At 48.0% G+C, this 17,958-nt stretch overlaps 3 protein-coding genes across 8 annotated transcripts in view; 2 read left to right on the forward strand and 1 right to left on the reverse strand.

Moving 5' to 3' along the window:
- Positions 1-17,958, reverse strand: part of LOC140216711 (uncharacterized) — a 350,595-nt gene that overhangs the window by 207,210 nt on the left and 125,427 nt on the right. The window lies entirely within an intron of this gene.
- LOC126516189 (uncharacterized) lies at positions 59-8,420 on the forward strand. Of its 5 annotated transcripts, none has more exons than XM_055064062.1 (6): positions 59-206; positions 1,938-2,074; positions 3,947-4,057; positions 4,260-4,368; positions 6,864-6,984; positions 8,111-8,420. In XM_055064062.1, the coding sequence occupies exons 3-6, from the start codon at positions 4,011-4,013 to the stop codon at positions 8,269-8,271; spliced, it is 438 nt and encodes a 145-aa protein (XP_054920037.1). In that variant the 5' UTR covers positions 59-206; positions 1,938-2,074; positions 3,947-4,010; the 3' UTR covers positions 8,272-8,420. The 5 variants fall into 5 exon arrangements, with proteins under 5 accessions (XP_054920037.1, XP_054920043.1, XP_054920047.1 ...); XM_055064068.1 differs by having other exon boundaries at positions 3,952-4,057; XM_072287138.1 differs by lacking the exon at positions 59-206 and adding an exon at positions 686-1,058.
- The window catches only part of LOC140212788 (uncharacterized), a 34,180-nt gene continuing 33,019 nt past the window's right edge, over positions 16,798-17,958 (forward strand). The window contains exon 1 of the mRNA XM_072286716.1: positions 16,798-16,896. The gene's annotated coding sequence lies outside the window, so the exon portion shown is untranslated. The remainder of the gene's footprint in view (positions 16,897-17,958) is intronic.

The raw sequence follows: 17,958 nt of genomic DNA on the forward strand, positions 1-17,958 counted from the left end.
ACCAGTGGCATGACGGAACATGCCCTTGAAATGCTATGCAAGTCGAATAAACGCTACGTTGGCCAGTCTCTCTCACCCGGTACAACCGTCTTCGCCAACTTTATTGCGTCGTCCTCTCGGACGCGAGGCCCCTCCGTCGGCCGGCTTTGGGTGCGACGGTACAGAATGGCGACGAGGATTTAGAAGAACCTGCTGTCTCAAATGCCGTAAGTGGCAATGTTACTTATCTACTTTGCTCCTATACTCTTTCCTCGCATGCCTTCGGAGCTTCTCCGAATGCTTCAGCTGGCGTCGGCCTAGGCCTTCTTCGTCTGGGGTCATCTTCGGAGACGCCTATTGCCTGCTTCCTTCGGATTCCCTAGCCGTAGACTTCTGCTTGCAACGCTACAGAATGGCGTCTTTTTAAACCTTCCTCTGGTCCTCGACTTACCTGGCCCTCCTCTGATTCCTGGTACAGATGGAAGAAAAATTTCGAGGTACATATTAAAGCGGCGGGCGGGAACGGATGGGAGGACGAGTGTCGAGCGTCGGCTCGCATCAGCGAGTTGGGTAGGGAAGGCTAAATGAAATACGACGCGGCAGAACAGGCTGAGGCACAGCCGACAATCACCGCTGCAACGGGATGACGAAATGCGACCCAGACGCCCAGTACGCTGACTACGGAGGCAACGGTGTACGACGAGCAAGTACGAGGAGCTGCTGAAGCTCTTGAATCGGTTATTCTCGGCAAACTCCTGGCGCAGAGACATCTGTTCAGAAGCCCAAGCAACTGCCGGGTGAGCGTTTCATGGAACACGTCACGGCCCTCAAGGAGAAATAGCTCGCTTCCAAATTCGATGCTACGTACGACGACCGGATCCGAGATCAAATAATGGAATCGCCAACCTCCATATCCAACAAGTTTTTGGCTCACTGAGAACATTTGACCTTGGATAAAGCCGAAGAAATCGGTCGAGAATTGGCGGCGACGCAGAACGCCAACCAAGCGTTGGGCGACGCCGAGAACGTACACCCCGTCGGAGCGGCGCAAGATGGCGGTTCGGCGGCGCGGCGTTCAGGTAAATATGGCCATGGCCTCCCGCCCGGCAGGATCGACAGGCGTACTCGAGGTGGCCGAGCGTTCTCGAACGCCTGCGCGACGCGTCAGCTGGACGGCGTTCGAACCCGGTGCAATCGGCCGAATGAAAATCGCTCGTTTTGACGCATCAAATAGGTCCATGTTACCATTGTGGCGGCTTGTGGTGGGCACTTGGCGTCTTCAGGAATTGTCTGGCCCGGAACAAAACTTGCAGCCGTATCAAGGGACACCTGGCTACCGTTTGACGGATGAAACAAGGCCCATCGCCAGTTCAACATGTTACTCCAGTGCAAACGGAAAGTGTCGAAACGGCATCGGTTCTTTCCGTGATTTATTACTTCATTTCCAAGCACGAGGGACTTCAGCGTTTCCCTGGTCCTTCGTCATGTGTGATTACGCCACCTGGGTGATAGCGAATGGCGTGATGCAGCATAACCTTAAAATGCTATTGAAGTAAAAAAAAAAACGCCTCGTTGGCCGGAAGAAGTGTCTCCGCCAGCCGCAATGCGTGGTCCTCCCAGACGCTCGGGTGCGACGCTGTATTCTTGATCGCAATTGTGCGGAACTGTTCTTGGTACAGGCTGAGTGTTGTACGAAAAACGTTTTAATCCTCAGAAACAAACTGTCATATACGGTTATTTCATGCGTTGTTTTACATCAATTTCTTTTTCATTGCGTTTCTTTTTGGTTTTTGCCTCACATGCAAGCTCGCACGAGCATGCGCCTTTGGCGCGCAGAGAGGCACGGACGCAAAGCGCGTAGTGATACGTTCTTGTCAGCGAACTTCTTGCGTAGCTAGCAGAGCGTTTCACCTGATGTCTGAAACGGAGTATAGTGTATATCTTAAACTGTGGTGCAGGATCAGCCCTCCCCGATGCTACTGCGGTAGCGGTCGAAAAAGCGCCGAAAGAAGATATGGAACGACTAATATCGAGCCTGTCGGAGGGTCCAGCTCAAGTGTCTACATCCCTAAGGATTCAGCTTTTCAGTACTGTGGTGAGTTCCAACGTTAGCTTGCAGATTCCTATCTCATCCCCTTAAGGGGATGGGCAGACACGACGCTGAACAGCTGACAGATTCTCTCCCCGTTATTGTAGAAAGCTCAGAAAATTCATGGCCATCATCTCCTACTCGGTAGATTCCTCGCTGGCGTTACATACCGTATTTAATCGAATGTAACGCGACCACGATTATAACGGGGCGGTCGACTTTCAAGCGAAATAAAGAAAAGAAAATGAAACTGCCAGTTTAACGCGGCATGAAAATTAAAAAAAAGACATCTGACGCCGTGCTTGTTAAATTATAGTTAAAAGCCAGTGTTTACAAGTTTATACGGCTGATAAATCTACTATCCTTGCCTAATATAGCTATGTATACTAATTTGCTATCGCAATTGTTGCTTCGCCTTTTGGGCAGAACTGCGACTTTTTCGTGCATGATGTCGCGGCGTGTCACAGAGAACACGTCCTCATTGAAATTAACGCCAACCAAGAAACGTGAGGGCAGCCTCTTTGTCCTTAACCTATGCGGTTCGCCGGGAGAGCCGTAACGTTTCGGGGCCCTGTAAAAATGTGCGTATCCTACGCAATGAGAGAATCGATGTAAGCGAAGCATTGTCTGCTGTTTGCGTCGATTGGCGGTGATATATTGACCGCATACGACAGTCGTGATGTGACATGCAATGTTACCCTGGCTGCTCTGCTCGACGCTTTCTGCGAGCCTTCGTCTCCTCGGCGTTGAGTGCACGCTTTGGCGCCATTGTAGGTTCTAGCGTTGTGCGTCGCAGAACTGCCTGCTTTTTCTCTATTTCCTCGCTAACATTCTCTCCGCCTGCTCCCTTCGCTGTCCTTGCTGCTGCAATGTGCACGGAGGCAGGCGCGGCCGCTCCCGCACTCCATTTGTGGGGCGTCGCGCCTAGTACGGCGTCCAGAGGGCATTGTTCACAGGCGATGCGCCGTAAATGTTGACACGAGCTTTTTGGGTCGTCTTTGTGCCACACTCCTGTCATGTACGCTAACGGCCGATTGTGCCGACAAATCCGCTGTCGACGCCGCGGGCATGGCTAGGCGAATAATCAGTCTGAACCACAACCACACAGGCACTCCACGTGTCTCATACCTTGTCTTACATTCTTTACAACGTTACTCCTCGGAATTTTGAAAGTTACAGCTCATAAACGTCTGTCGTGAAACCGAACGTCGACGGTGTATGCGTTTCATGATTTTCTGACAAGGCCACACCTCAGCCACGTCCCAACGCGGCCGGCGTTAGTTTAAGGCGTGCGTCTGATCTGCGTCTTGACGTGGCCGGCGTTAAGGCGGCATGCAAGACCACAGCAGCAGTGTTGCAGCAGCGGGAAAGTCGCAGAAAGAAGCAAAGAAAGCTTTGCTTTAAAAGCATGCGCTGACTGTTTTTTGTTCTTACGACATTGGTTTCTTGACTATCGTTCTCAAAATTCCGACGAATAACGTTGTCAGAATGTAAGGCCAGGTATGAGCAACTTTAGTACTAGAATGATGCGACAATATAACTCGCACATGCCGCATGTCATGTAGCAAGGCGTGGGATATGGCTTAAATATACCTAAATATGTACGGAAGTTTGTGCTCGAGGTCGGCGCACGGCCAACGCCGGATTTTCGGCGTAACGAGGCCCTAAAGCCATCGCTGTAAAAGAGAGCGCTTGAGAGAAAGGCGACTTCGCGCTCGGCTTGTGAACTCCACGCGCCGCGCAAAACTTCAAAACTTCGCTGGGGTGTTCACAGAAACGTATGCTATCCGCTGATTGTTTTTTCAGCGAGCCCTAGGGGAGGCTCAGGAACCCTTTAGGTATGTCCCGGCTTGAATATGTCTCACCATGTTTTTCCAGTACAGCTAGAAGATGCCTTTGGGCTATGAATATAAGATAACACTCCAAGAAGAAATCAGACGTGATGATGAACATATCGACCAAATCAATGACAAGGAGGCCACCCAAGGGGTAAGTGAATGCTTTCTGTTAATTCGAATACACTTTGTCAGTTTTCGTCACAAGCTGTTTGGGTATATAAAAAAGAGCTTTTCGGGTCATCTTTGCGCCACACTGCTGTTATGTACGCTAAAGGCTCAGTGTCGCGAAAAATCCGCTGTTGACACCGCGGGCATCGCTAGGCGAATAATCAGTGTGAACCACTGCCACGCAGGTTCTCCAAGATGACGCATCCAGGTGATATTTTTGCAGTAGACTGCTTGAGATCGATTGTGCCAACCCAGGAAATTGTGGCACAGATGAATGAAGACTACAAGAAAGCAGTAAGTGATTGCTTTCTGTTAATTCAAATACACTTCCTTGGTTTTTGTCACAAGCTGTTAATGTATATATCAACTCTACCAATTTTACGTAAAGTTTACGAATTCGGAGGCACCTAAGCGGGCCCTGATCCACTTACGTTTTTACAGAAGTGGAGAAAAGCATTGGAAGTTAAAATAGGCTATTTAATAAACACTTTGTCACGAAAAGTACTTCGATGCGTTTCACCAGAAGTGGATTTATTGGCAATCGAACGCGGCGTTCGCAGTGCTTCCGCTCCTCCTTCAATGCCTTTCACTGCCAAGGTTACTACAGAGCGAGGCGTGCTCACAAGGCACCGCTGTCTATATGTCACCATGGCGCGCAGTTGACGTTTGAATTTGGATGTTAATGTAGACGCCACTGCCCCCGATTTTGGTGCCTGCGACGCGCCAAACGTAAGCCAAACGCAGTTGTCATGAGCGAGCAGCACAGCGCTGAGCCAGTGGACTCGTCGGGGTACCCTGCCGTTTCTGCGCTACGTAGCAGACCGCAGCTACATGCAGATGTAGTGCATATTGCGCAGCGTTTGCTTTGTGCCCGACAGGACCCGTGTGCGTCCTCGCGCTCATACGATCCAGTCTGACCATGCTGCGTGGTGCGGACCGGCTTTGTCCTCCGCCTGCGTGACTGGCGAATAGTAGCCACATACAAGTGCATTGTAACACGAAAGTGTTTTACGCCGGGGTACTTCCTGTAACGGATGCCACATATATTACGCATGCTCTACAAAGGTCGTCGCACCTTTTCCATTCTAAAGTAGTCCACTCATACTTTGCAAGCACTAAAATATTTCAGAAATAATTTTTTTCCACTTACGAGGGAAGAATGGAGTCATTTAGCAGAACGTATTGTTGAATGCACATCTCGTGTTTCATTTGAAAATATGTTGAAAAAGCATCTTTTGTAATCCTTCTCCTGCTTCGGCAGCATTGCTGCCTGCAGTATTGTGTAAATAAATAAATAAACAATGGATGTAACATTGGCGCTAAAGAGTAATATAGCTGGCTTGTTGCAGCACTGTGGAAGCTGCACAAATTCTTAGTTGATAGGAACGCCGATTGTCCATCGAGATGTGCTCATCCGCGCCACCTCGTCTGCGCAGCCTCTGCTTAGACTCTGATAAATGGCAATGTATGTAACAATGATATGCAACGAGCGAAGAATATGAGGTTGAAAATAGCAGCGTGTTTTGATGATAAAGTGAGTACAAAATGAAATTTATTTTACAAGCGAGGTAACCATGCGTATTTAATAGCTTTTCTAAAATGGCACCCAAAATTGTAACGCTGTCAGATATTGGTAGCATATGATTACTTAATGATACACTTGTAGTAGTAGGCGGAATTGTTTGAAGGTTATGAAACAAAACAGGTTTGTGATGGACTCATTCGAAGATAATTTGGTGCTTTAGTGAGCACCACCTGTCGATATTGCCAAATTCAGCGTTACGCTGATCTTGCATTACTGTCAATCACTAGTGAGATGAATAAACGGTTGTGTTTATTAAAGTTGGCGGCTGGGCGTAATTATATTTGTTCAACTGCGTTTTTAGTAATGGTAACAACGTGTCATTATTTCGCATTATTGGCGGGACCTACAGGACACCAAAGCGGCAACGGGGACACCAAAGCGGCAACGGGGACACCAAAGCTAGAAACCGGACTGGTCCTTGGGTTGGGGCTCGCCGAGGCCTGCACGGCCCCAACTCATGGGCCGCCCTGCTTCTAGCTTTGGTGCGTCCCACTACCGCTTGGGTGCTCTCCTGAGGCCTCCATTAGCTGGTTACATGTGCCTTCCTGGAGCAGTGCTTGTTAAAAATACAATCTTTTGTTACGACAAAAAAGCTACCCATGACTTATACAACATCAGTCAGAACCTTGCCCCTTCAGACACAGTGATCACCAAACGGTGCGCTCATGCCCAATGCCACACCGCATGGGCAGCCAGTGGCGGAGCATAAACAAACTCGACTGCACTCCGTAATGCCGGCATGTCTAGGGGACAATTATACAACACGTGCCAAGAAACCTCCTTTGTAGTGCCTAGGCAGAGTCACTTATTCAAGCAGCAAAGGCCCCAAGAAAGAATTTCTCTCTCTCGTCCGCTCTTGCTCGCGCCTGCACAGAGACGTCGACCGCCACAAGAAACGCCCCGCCCCGCTATACCTACTAGCAATAGTAAGAACGCCACCGGGATTAAGTTGCCCTGGGAGTATTGACAAACACACGCTACTCTACACCTTTTCATGGTTCTTTTCATTGGTCGTGCAATGCTTTGGAAGCGTCAGCTTCCGCGACCGCCAAATATAGTTCAGAAATGAAATAGCGATAACTTTTGTTATTTCATTATATTCTTTAATATGCTCACGTATGCTAGATCTTGGTAAGCTGTGCAATTACTCATGGCACCTTGTTGTAAGGCAGCAGAAAGACTGAAAGAAATATTCTTACTGCAGATGCACGCCACCTACATCGATGAGGCGAACTTGACCTTGATGGTAGAGAACCTCCACCAGGCATCCAATGCCATTGCCAATGAGCCCACTTGTGGACACCACGCCCATCCTGTAATTACTGGTAAGAGATTCCCCGTATCTCAATATCTGTGATTCCATAGAATTCCCGATATATGATACGACTGCATAGTAGAGTTTGATATTCTGCACCAAGAGACACGCATGACCAACTGCGCCTGCATAGCAGTGATCGGAACTCATAATGTGGGTAATCCAGTGCCTCCATGGTCTTGGGCACATCGCACTGCAGTGGTGCTCTTGATCATGAATGCTCCAGAGCCCTTGCATACATAATTTACTACTGCTGAGGCTCTCATTATTCCATATGCTTGAAACTTCGTCTATACCTGATCCATAACTTGCCCCTAATTTTAATCAACTGTAAGCAAGGCTTCATGTTTAGTCCACCGAAGATACAGGGCAGACATTCTACAAAACTTCTTAACATCCAAACAAATAGCACCCAACAATTATTGGGAACGCTCCTAATTTCACCATAAACGTTAACGGTGCCACGGCTTGCACTTAATATTGATTGCATTTGCATTGCCATAGAACTCGCTAGCGACACTAGGAACTAAGTTGATGACGGCCGTGCGATAGACACTTTCAAAGGCTTGCTCTTTTTTTTATTCTTAGTCGTACTTGCGGGCTGTAACTAACTGCAATTTTTTAGACTTGTACAAAGGACCATTCTATCATTCTTTAAGGCCGTGCTGCTTGCTCATTCACCCTTGAGGCCGAGCATTGGCTGTAATTATTATTGTACGTAATTATTATAATATCGTAAGCAGATCCTCATTTACTTCACGCAGTAACAGTAGGAAGACGCGCAAAACACCCTTCATGATTGATGTCAGCTATTGGGTCTGTGTTTTCTCAGCAAGCCCAAGAGGTGGTTCATGGACCCTTTAACGGAGTCTCATTACACCGAAAAAGAATGTCCTTACTGTTGATCAATTTCCTTCTAGGATAAGTTGTTGGCAACCCTAATGATAAAAACATGATAAAAAACTACGTACAGCGTGAAGGACAACGACTGTGAGACCACATATACTGCGCTGTGGATGTCGTCTCTTGCAGTCCTTGACTCTCGCGCTGTACGTCGTTTTTTATCGTGAATTGCCAACTACCCCAAGCAACCACCCTAGAATAAACACTCGAATAAAAAAATATTCTCTTTCCAGACCAGGAAAACATGCGGGCAAGGTTCAACCTACAGAAGACCTACGAGCGGTGCTGGCTTGGCCACGCACACGCGACGGGTACGCGTGTGACGGTTATCGCCACCGGCGTAACCGAAGACTTCTCGCGACGTGCGGCGTCATTTGTGGTGCGCCATCTTTAAGCCCGTCCAAGCAGGAGGGAAGCCATTGAAGGAGGAGCCGAAGCACCGCGAACGCCCAGTTTGATTCCGAATAAATCCACTTCTGGTGAAGCGCATCGAAGTACTTTTCGTCAAAAGGTGTTTATTAAATAGCCTATTTTAACTTCGAATGCTTTTCTCCACTTCGATAAACGTTAAGTGGGTCATGGCCCGCTTAGGTGCCTCGGAATTCGTAAACGTTACGTAAAATTGGTAGAGTTGACATATACACTAACAGCTTGTGACAAAAACCGAAGGAAGTGTATTTGAATTAACAGAAAGCAAACACTTACCCCTTGTTTTGAGAACCTGGCATTCGCCTCGGTCACCTTGGAGTCCGTTATGGCCAAGTGGCCGCTCGCGGCACCTTGAAAACTGTAGCCGATCGTCATGGCTTGCCGAAAAACATGGTGAGACACATTCAAGCCGGGACGTACCTAAATAGCAATGAAGTATGCCTGGTCTTAATGAACTGGGCAAGGCGAGACGCTGTATAAGCTATATTCACAATCTGGGCATGAACGCAATACGGTTGAAATCAACAGTGGCATACGAACAACACCTGTGGCATGAAAGTCGTACCAGTGAGTAAGGATTACTGCTCTCAATATAATGGTAGAACAAAATGCTTGCTTATAGAACACGTAAGGCACGCAGTAAGTGCACGCAGAAAAAGGAACCTGCGCAGTGAGGAGCATGTGCGGGAACCACCACGATAACCACCCAGACGAAAATGTGAGGTCTTTGTGTGTTTTTCCTACGTGTTTTGTTTATTGAGCGACACTGACTATCGGCAAATTACTCGAGACAGGTGAAAAGCTTTGAAGACCTTACAGGTATTTCACCTGGCGGGAAAACGTTGGCTGGCAGAGAAGAAAATGAACGGCGGAATACGCCTTTCTGAGTTTCAAGCCTGAATCGCAGCGCAGGTACGTCTGTACGGCGTCACTGATTTCGAAGCATTTTCGCACGTTTATCATTTTCTGCAGAGAAAGCGCTGAAAACCTTGAATTTTCAGCCACGTGGTGCTTTGAAAGTGGAAGCTTTATCAATCGGTAAATTAATAAGCGCTTCCTAACTGACGCTGTCGATACCTGTGACGTCACTGACAGCGACGTCATAGGTATCTTGTGCCCGGTGTGGCATCGCATAGGTATCGTGGGCCCACGTGCGTAATCGAACCAACAACCAGCTCCGTGGCTCAGCAGCACAATGCCACGGTGACTGAGCCCCCAGAGGCGGCCGGGTGAAAGCGGAATAAACGAGGCCGCGCGTAGACGCCGACAGCGGTTGCGTGACGCGACGTGTGGCCGGTGTACGTGGTACGCTTCTGCCGCCGAAGTTCTGTGTCGCCGAAGGGCAAGTCGAGCTGCCGGGCGACTGGAAAACGACAGGCCGTGCCCGCCCCTCCAGCCGCCACGCTACTCCCGTTACATGCAGCGGGTATCCTGTGTCGGAGCGCCTCCCGCGTGCAGGCGTCCCCCGCACGCAGTGCTAAGACGCAACAGGGGGCTGAAAAAAGAAACGGTTCGGGACAGGAAAGACGCTGGTCACGCTGTTGTTACACGGTTCCTTCAGTTACACCGCATCACAAAGTCGCAATTGGCTGCGTAGCATTTCGTTGCCGATGCGCAGCTCGTCTCTTCTCTGAGCGATGAGCAAAGCGTGAGCTCGACGAGCATTTCTCTCCCTCCCTCTCTCTCTCTCTCACTCTCTTTTCAAGATCAATGTGCATCTTAACTTTGTCTCCACAAATTCAATTAGGCAGAAACTTTCTTTCGTTATTTGTGCGAAATGAGAAAACATTGGCATCTATTTCGCTTCCGGTCTCGACCAACAACGATCGAAGTATCATAATTCGTGAATCAAGCATCTGTTGTCATCTAAAGAGCGACACCGTATCATACGCTAGCTTGTAGTGCTAAACAGTCTCATTGTGTGCTGCCGACAAATATTTGTTTATTATTATTAATAATGCTCACTACCTATCATTCCTCTTCTGCTATTTCTTTTAGCAAACAGAAGTCTGCGGATTTTATCAATCTGAACTATCCATGGTCGAGCGTCGCATCTAAATCGCGGTGGCTAACGTTCCAAGATAATGTGGCGTATTAGGCGGGAAGCCATAGCGGGTAATTTTTATCACCGATTGCTAGCGTTCACCGAAATCTAAGTACGCGAGCGTTTTTTTTTTCGGTTCATTTAAATGCTGCCCAAGATCCCCGGCCGATGAGCCACTGCGTTTAACCGCGGCACTCGCTCGTCGTTCGTGCAGATTGCACGTCCGCAGCGAGTCACGTGCAGCCTCCGCCGGCTCGGTTGACATTGCCATTCGAAGAGTCGCGAGCTGCCCGGGCTGCTCCGTTTCTCACAGACGACAGTGGCTTAGGCTCGCCGTGACGCTTGTCCAGTGCGATAATTAATGGCCCTGAGGGCTAAGCTACGCGCGCTTCCAGATCGAAACATCACCTTGAATCTCTAGCTATGCGAGCCTGTTCCTCTATAAGTGGGGTCGGAATATTATTCCGGATATTTTTCTTTATTTTTCCGTCGTGCTATATTTAATAAATGAATCTTCAACCGCACACTACATCATTGACGTTCATTCGGCTTTCAATGCAAGATTACTCATCCTTGTATTTCGTACCAAAGCATTGCCGTATTCTATCCGCTGATTTCGTGTCTCTTTATTTATATTTCCAGTAATACAAAAATTTATTTCGGAACTGATGTGAATACTCATTACTGAAACACTAGTACGGCAACCGTACGAAATAACTGAATTGCAAATAGACATCTTAGTATGGTGGTTAGAAACGTGCGAGCAGTTTCCCCGTACTGCAGTTTCATTAAAGAGAGGCTGACGCGACCAGTGCTCCCAATATAAGCACGCAAATGGATTCAATACTGAGAACAAAAGTCCGCTCCACGAGGACGCATCGAGCCATCGCACGAGCGTGGGAAACGTAGAAGGGTATTGGCAGCTGACGAAGAAAACCAATGGGACCGCAGAGAGAAGTGGCGACGCGCCGCTGTTCGGTCGTCTTCGATTATAGCCTTACAGGCAAAGCACCCTTTACGCGAGAATTGTGAGACAAAGAGCGCCTTGATGTCAGCAATGTCGTCACAGTCGGGGCATCCTATACCATTCATGTCCTTTTTTCTCCTCGTGTCGACTTTAGTTGCCAGTATAAGTTACGTGTATACATCCCGCTGCACATTTTGGCGATTATTTAATGTAACTAACGAGCAACGGCACTTTTTTATCGAGTACTTGCGTTGAGCGCTGGTAGCCTTCAACTCCGCGATATAAATTAAATTTAAAACTTCACTATAGCATCTCCAGGTTTGACTTATAATGAACTTATGAGGATTAGAGCACAATTCCTTATTTTTTGCTACGTTTGTTGACACGAAAGGTAAGCACGTTGCCGTAAATATAGTTCATCTATTTGTACTTCACTGCAATTAGTTCTCGTCCGCCTTCGCTGAAGTTGCGCAGTTCTCTCACATGCTGGTATCAGGTTTGCATTGGCGCCACCGTGGGCGCCACCTTAGGGTAGCTGGCACGTCGATAAGTTGCGTATAAAGAAACGTGACAGCACGGCAGGCACGTCTTGCCACCGGGCAACAAATCGATAACTTCGATAATACGGTGCAAAATGGTGACCGTCAAAAAATAAAATTAGGTGTGCGTGATGATACGGTGCTCTGGCGTGATCGTGGCCGCCATGTGTGGGTGCTAGCAGGAAAAGAAGCTGCGTCGTCGACGCCACGTGCAAACAATCTGCAATGTAGCGGTTGCTTTCGCTCGATTATTTTCTCGTTTCTAATAAGACTATGCCACGTATTTTACAACGTTCCTCCACTCAGCCCTCCACCTTGACTCAACGGTGATTTATTGACATCGCCTTCGTAACGGGGCGGCGACAAGTAGTCGCCTAGCCTGCTTGTGCTAACCAGATATTACATACAAGCTTAATCAGTATAGCCAGTTTGCCTAGATTTCCTTAATATTTTCTCTCTTCCTTAAGATTTCAATGGCTACCTTGTACGGCTACCTATGCCTGTAACGGAACTGAGGAAGTCGATCACAGCGCCACCCGTGAACAGAAGTGGTCACTGCTCTTCATTGAGGCGCCACGACAGTTGTCGAGAAACGTGGCGCATTATTTAGTCGATGGGCGGCACTGTGTTCAACTTCGCTAGTAAAAGGCGATTGGAAGATTGGCGGAAGAAAAGCAGGGAAACAACAGGAAAACCGACACGTACAAAAACAAAGTTCACAATAGGGGGGTCAGAAAATTTGGTTATGGGAATTCATCGTGGTTTTATTTTCTCTTTTCTTTTCCTTTTTAACATGGGTAAGAAATTAAGCAGTATAATAGCAAGAGCTTGGTGGCGCAACCCACCGCCCAGTTCCAAAGGGGACGGTCATAACATCCATCCATCCATCGGAGGGTGGACCAGCTTCGAGTAGAGGATCGTTTGAGAACACGGTTGAATGTCTGTTTAACAAGTTACAACAAGGGGACAGGCATGCAAGCCCAACGTGCAACCAGCTCTCGGAGGAGGAAATGGCAGACGGGAAACTACGTTACTATAGCGACCTGTATATTGGCCTGTACATTTTCATAGCCAAACCTGCCAGCGGCGCTGCCCGCGAAAAAACGACGGACGCAGGACGCCACCAGGCATGCGGTTATACGGTCAACCGTCGCCAACAGCGGCGACGCTGCGTTATACCGCAGAGTGTTACGCTGATGTGGCGGGAAACGCTGTCAAACTCGACGGCTGCTCCCACGACAGGGCTCGGAGTGCCTGAGAGCGCTCGAAGCGTTAGGAGAGCCATATATGGAACAGAAACAGCCGGACGTAAGGCGCGCATGCTCTTTCGAAGACAACGCTGCTCTCGAGAGCAGCCCAGAGAGCAGCGCTCCGAAAGGACCAGCCGCAGGTGCCATCAAAAAAATGAAAAAATTCGCGCACTTCGGGGGGCCTTTCTAGCACCGATAATCGTCGTCTTTAATCTTGGTTCTATGCAGCGACAGTCCCAGCGCGGTTGTGCGCGTGCACGTTGCGCGTGCCGCGAGCCAGAAGCTGCAGCACTGGTTCAAGGAGCTTGCTGAGCCGTTGACGTGGCGACCGTTGTTCTTGGCGCTGCTGGACTCCACCAGGCCCTCTCCGTACTCGACGGTCGCCAGCGGCAAGCGTGAGTGCGTCAATGGGACTGTCGCTGCATAGAAGCAGGCGCGTTTATAGGGCATTTTTCCGCTGCGTGCTAGCGTGCGCTGGCATGGCTCAGTGGTAGAGTACCTGACTGGGAATATTTTTTTCTCATTCCTGGCGATAGCTGCTACAGACACCGAACACCAGCAGAGGAGCCGGTTCTGGTTCAAGGTTCTGGCTCAAGGCTCTGGCTCAAGGCTCTCAAGGTTCATTCTGGCTCAAGCTCCCACAAAACGTGTTGTTTTGTGGGAGCTTGGTGGCTTTCCTTTTTTTTCTTTTTGCTGGAGGAGGAAAGGGTTGGCGCTGTTCATTCGAAAAAGACCAAGGTCAATGAGCAATCACATATGAAACGGTAAAAGAACGTCTCGTCTGCTTTGAATAACTTTTATGTGTCAGCACTATAGAAACAACGGTTTAAGGGTAGTGTTTAATACTGTAGGCAAAGTGCGATTTACGTACAGAAGGATCCAGAGTACAATTGCCGACATTTGCAGCAGATAACTTGGAGTTCGTAGCTTTGACTGCTTTCGACACACCTGTGCATAGCACTGACATTGCTTTCGCAGCCAGTTTGAGCGGTTATTTCGCGCTTACGGTTTTCAGTGAAGAAAAAAAAATTATATTCTACGCTTTTGATAAGACTAAATACATAATATTCCGCTCACGATGCACAAAACGTGACACAATTCAGGCACGCAAATTCATATTGAGGGTAGTGTTGTATAGAACAGCTAGGTATTATAAGATGATTAGGTATGTTATTGAATTGCAACTTGAACTGGAGACCACATATTTCCAGTATATGCTCTAAATTATGTAAGCCTCTCGGTGGCACGCCGCACGTTCGACGAACCCGGAAAATAAATGTGAACAGAGCCACGGTCGCGAAAAGCTAGCGGGCCAAACATTTTGTGTCGACTTCTTTATCGGGAATAGCTTAATTCGCGCAAGTGACATAGCGATCATTTTACGATCGAGATATTTGGTTCCCACGAATTTTTTATTACGTGCACTTGCGCCATTGAGAATGCATTTTCCACGCATGCATTAGGCGAGCGTGTTTTTTTGTTGTTGTTCTTTTCGTGCTTTTATTTTATTTTAGAAATATAGCTTTTTACTTCGATGCAACCGCCTCTGTGCACAGCCCAAAGCTTCCGCCACATTTTCTTATGAAAGCGTGGCCAAGGCGATAGGGTATCTGCGCCCATCTGCAGACATACGGTTTCGTCAAAGTATGAATGCGTTGACTGCGAAAGCTGTCGGTCGAACTAAACGAAGGCTCCATACTTTAATTTGGTTTGTTCTTCGACGGCGTCGGCAGACACTGCTCGGCTGTCTTGTAAACTAATCGCTAGTCGATAAAGCGCTTAAGCTGCACTCTACTCGGGGAAAGTGTCACGTAGACCTCGAATGTCTTATACAGAGAGCATTTCTTCATATCGTGCAAATCAAAGAAGAAAGCTTAATGGCTGTTAAACTGTGAGCACGGTTTCCTTCAATACGAGTAACGACGCTCAGCCCCGAGTGAGAAAAGAAATGAAACGCATTAACACCCGGTGAGATTATGACACTGACAACATAATATTCAATGAACCTTGCAAGCACCAAGAGGCTTTCCCAACATTTTCGAGGTTTGAGCGTGTTATCATTTTTTCGAATCCCTTATTTTTCCATTTTACATATCCTCCTCAGAAGCGATGGCATTCTAAAGGACATAATCATTTTTGAAGTCGTTGCTTACCATCGACTGGTACACTTGTTAATCGCGCGAAAACCCTGTGTTTTATTTAAATACCACGGTTATATGTTGAATGCGGCATCTCCGTGTATACGTGGAGAGAGCGGTAACATTTTCCTCGCGTTTCCTGACGTAAAAACCAATTTTCTCTGCCTGAACACAACGCTGGTGCAACGTCCTGTGATAGGCTGTCATATTGGTGTTGCATCCTGAACATTTATGTCGACTAGCGGTACCTGAAGCGCCATTCACGGATGCTATTCGTCATCCGTGACGAGCCAATGGTTTACATCAAAATAGTGTCAACTTTCACGGAATATGACGGCGAGAGCCTCTGAGTTGAGCCAGCATCCGACCTTATATTCTGGATGAATATCTTACGTGATCGCTTCCTAGTTAATTCCCCAAAAAAGATACAAGAAAAAAAATTGATTGAAGCCAATTTATATTATAATGCGCAAATGGGTTTTATGAGAACACGCGAGTCGTTGGACATGCGTGATAGACGTCTCGGCTTGCCCCAATGTCTGTGGCTGGGAAAGATGTTGCAAACGTAGCGGTACAATACTCAGATCTGACAAAGAAAAGAAAGATAGAGAGGCAAGAGAGACAGTGTCGGTACTTCAAGCCAGTTGTTTCCACGTGTGCATGGCAGCTCGTGTTTGTGCGCTTACAGCAAGTGTCTCGAAGCTGTGCGACGGGCGTACGCTGCTAGCGCGTGTGGGTCTTCTGGCTGGCCAGTGTTTCCGAATCAAGCGTCCTTCCTTTCTTTAGGTCACTATCTGTCTATCTCTCTGCCCGGGTCGATCACGACGTTTGGCTGCGCGCATCATTTCCCCCTCCGAGACACCGAGTTCTTTGGTTCGTTCCGCTTGCTCAGGCGCACGTTTCGTCGCTGCGCCGAACGTTGCGTTGCTCGACGCTCACCGCGTCCGATGCGGGGCGCCTCGCAAGTGATCGCTGCCCCGTAGCATATTGTCTTACACCCTTTGGCGGGTCGAAGGGAACGCTGTCGCGTTCCACTCTTGAAGGCGAAGCTTAAGCGTCCTCCAATTTTTCTTCTCTACCAGCCAACGTTTTCCCGCCAGGTGAAATACCTGTAAGGTCTTCAAAGCTTTTCATCTGTCTCGAGTAATTTGCCGATAGTCAATGTCGCTCAATAAACAAAACACGTAGGAAAAACGCACAAGGACCTCCCATTTTCGTCTGGGTGGTTATCGTGGTGGTTCCCGCACATGGTGTTCACTGCGCATGTTCCTTTTTCTGCGTGCACTTCCTGCGTGCCGTACGTGTTCTACAAGCAAGCATTTTGTTCTACCATTATATTGAGAGCAGTAATCCCTACTCACTGGTACGACGTTTATGCCATAAGTGTTGTTCGTATGCCACTGTTGATTTCAACCGCATTGCGTTTATGCCCACATTGCGAATATTACTTATACAGCGTCTCGTCTTGCCCATTTCATTAGGACCAGGCATACTTCATTGCTGTTTAGGTATGTCCCGGCTTGAATATGTCTCACCATGTTTTTCAGCGAACAATGACAATTGGGTACACTTTCCAAGCTGGAGCGAGTGGCCACTTGGTCACAACAGATACCAAGGTGACTGAGGCAAAGGCAAGATTTTCAAGGAAAGGGGTAAGTGATTGCTTTCTGTTAATTCAAATACACTTCCTTGGTTTTTGTCACAAGCTGTTAGTGTATATGTCAACTCTACCAATTTTACGTAACGTTTACGAATTCGGAGGCACCTAAGCGGGCCCTGACCCACTTAATGTTTATCGAAGTAGAGAAAAGCATTCGAAGTTAAAATACGGTATTTAATAAACACTCTTTCACGAAAAGTACTTCGATGCGTTTCACCAGAAGTGGATTTATTGGCAATCAAACGTTGCGTTCGCGGTGCTTCCGCTCCTCCTTCAATGCCTTTCACTGCCAAAGTTACGACAGAGCGGGGCGTGCTCACAAGGCACCGCCTTCTGTATGTCACCGTGTCGCGCAGTTCACATGCGATTTTGGATGGTATTGTAGACGCCGCGGCCCCCGATTTTGGCAGCTCCGACGCGCAAAACTTAAGCCAAACGCGCTTGTCATGAGCGAGCAGCACAGCGCTGAGCCAGTGGACTCGTCGGGGTACCCTGCCGTATCTGCGCTACGTAGCAGACCTCAGCTACATGCAGATGTAGTGCATATTGCGCAGCGTTTGCTTTCTGCCCGACAGGACCCGTGTGCGTCCTCGCGCTCATACGATCCAGTCTGACCATGCTGCGTGGTGCGGACCGGCTTTGTCCTCCGCCTGCATGACTGGAGAATAGTGGCCACATACAAAAAGTACATTGTAACACGAAAGTGTAGGTACTTCCTGTAACGGATGCCACATATATTGCCCATGCTCTACAAAGGTCGTCGCGTATTTTTCATTCTAATGTATTCCAGTCATACTTTGCAAGCACTAAAATCTTCCAGAAATCATTTTTTCCACTTACGAGCGAAGAATGGAATCATTTAGCAGAACGTATTGTTGAATGCACATCTCGTGTTTCATTTGAATATATGTTGAAAAAGCATCTTTTGTAATCCGTCTCCTGCTTGGGCAGCATTGCTGCCTGCAGTATTGTGTAAATAAATAAATAAACAATGGATGTAACATTGGCGCTAAGGAGTAAAATGACTGGCTTGTTGCAGCACTGTGGAAGCTGC

This window comes from Dermacentor andersoni, chromosome 3, assembly GCF_023375885.2.
Source record: "Dermacentor andersoni chromosome 3, qqDerAnde1_hic_scaffold, whole genome shotgun sequence".
Lineage (NCBI taxonomy): Eukaryota > Metazoa > Arthropoda > Arachnida > Ixodida > Ixodidae > Dermacentor > Dermacentor andersoni.

Coding starts and splice junctions, on each gene's coding strand:
- LOC126516189 (XM_055064062.1), top strand. CDS start 4,011: ATGATGAACATATCGACCAAATCAATGACAAGGAGGCCACCCAAGGG. Junction 4,369..6,863: donor ATGAAGACTACAAGAAAGCA/GTAAGTGATTGC, acceptor TTCTTACTGCAG/ATGCACGCCACCTACATCGA. Junction 6,985..8,110: donor CGCCCATCCTGTAATTACTG/GTAAGAGATTCC, acceptor TTCTCTTTCCAG/ACCAGGAAAACATGCGGGCA.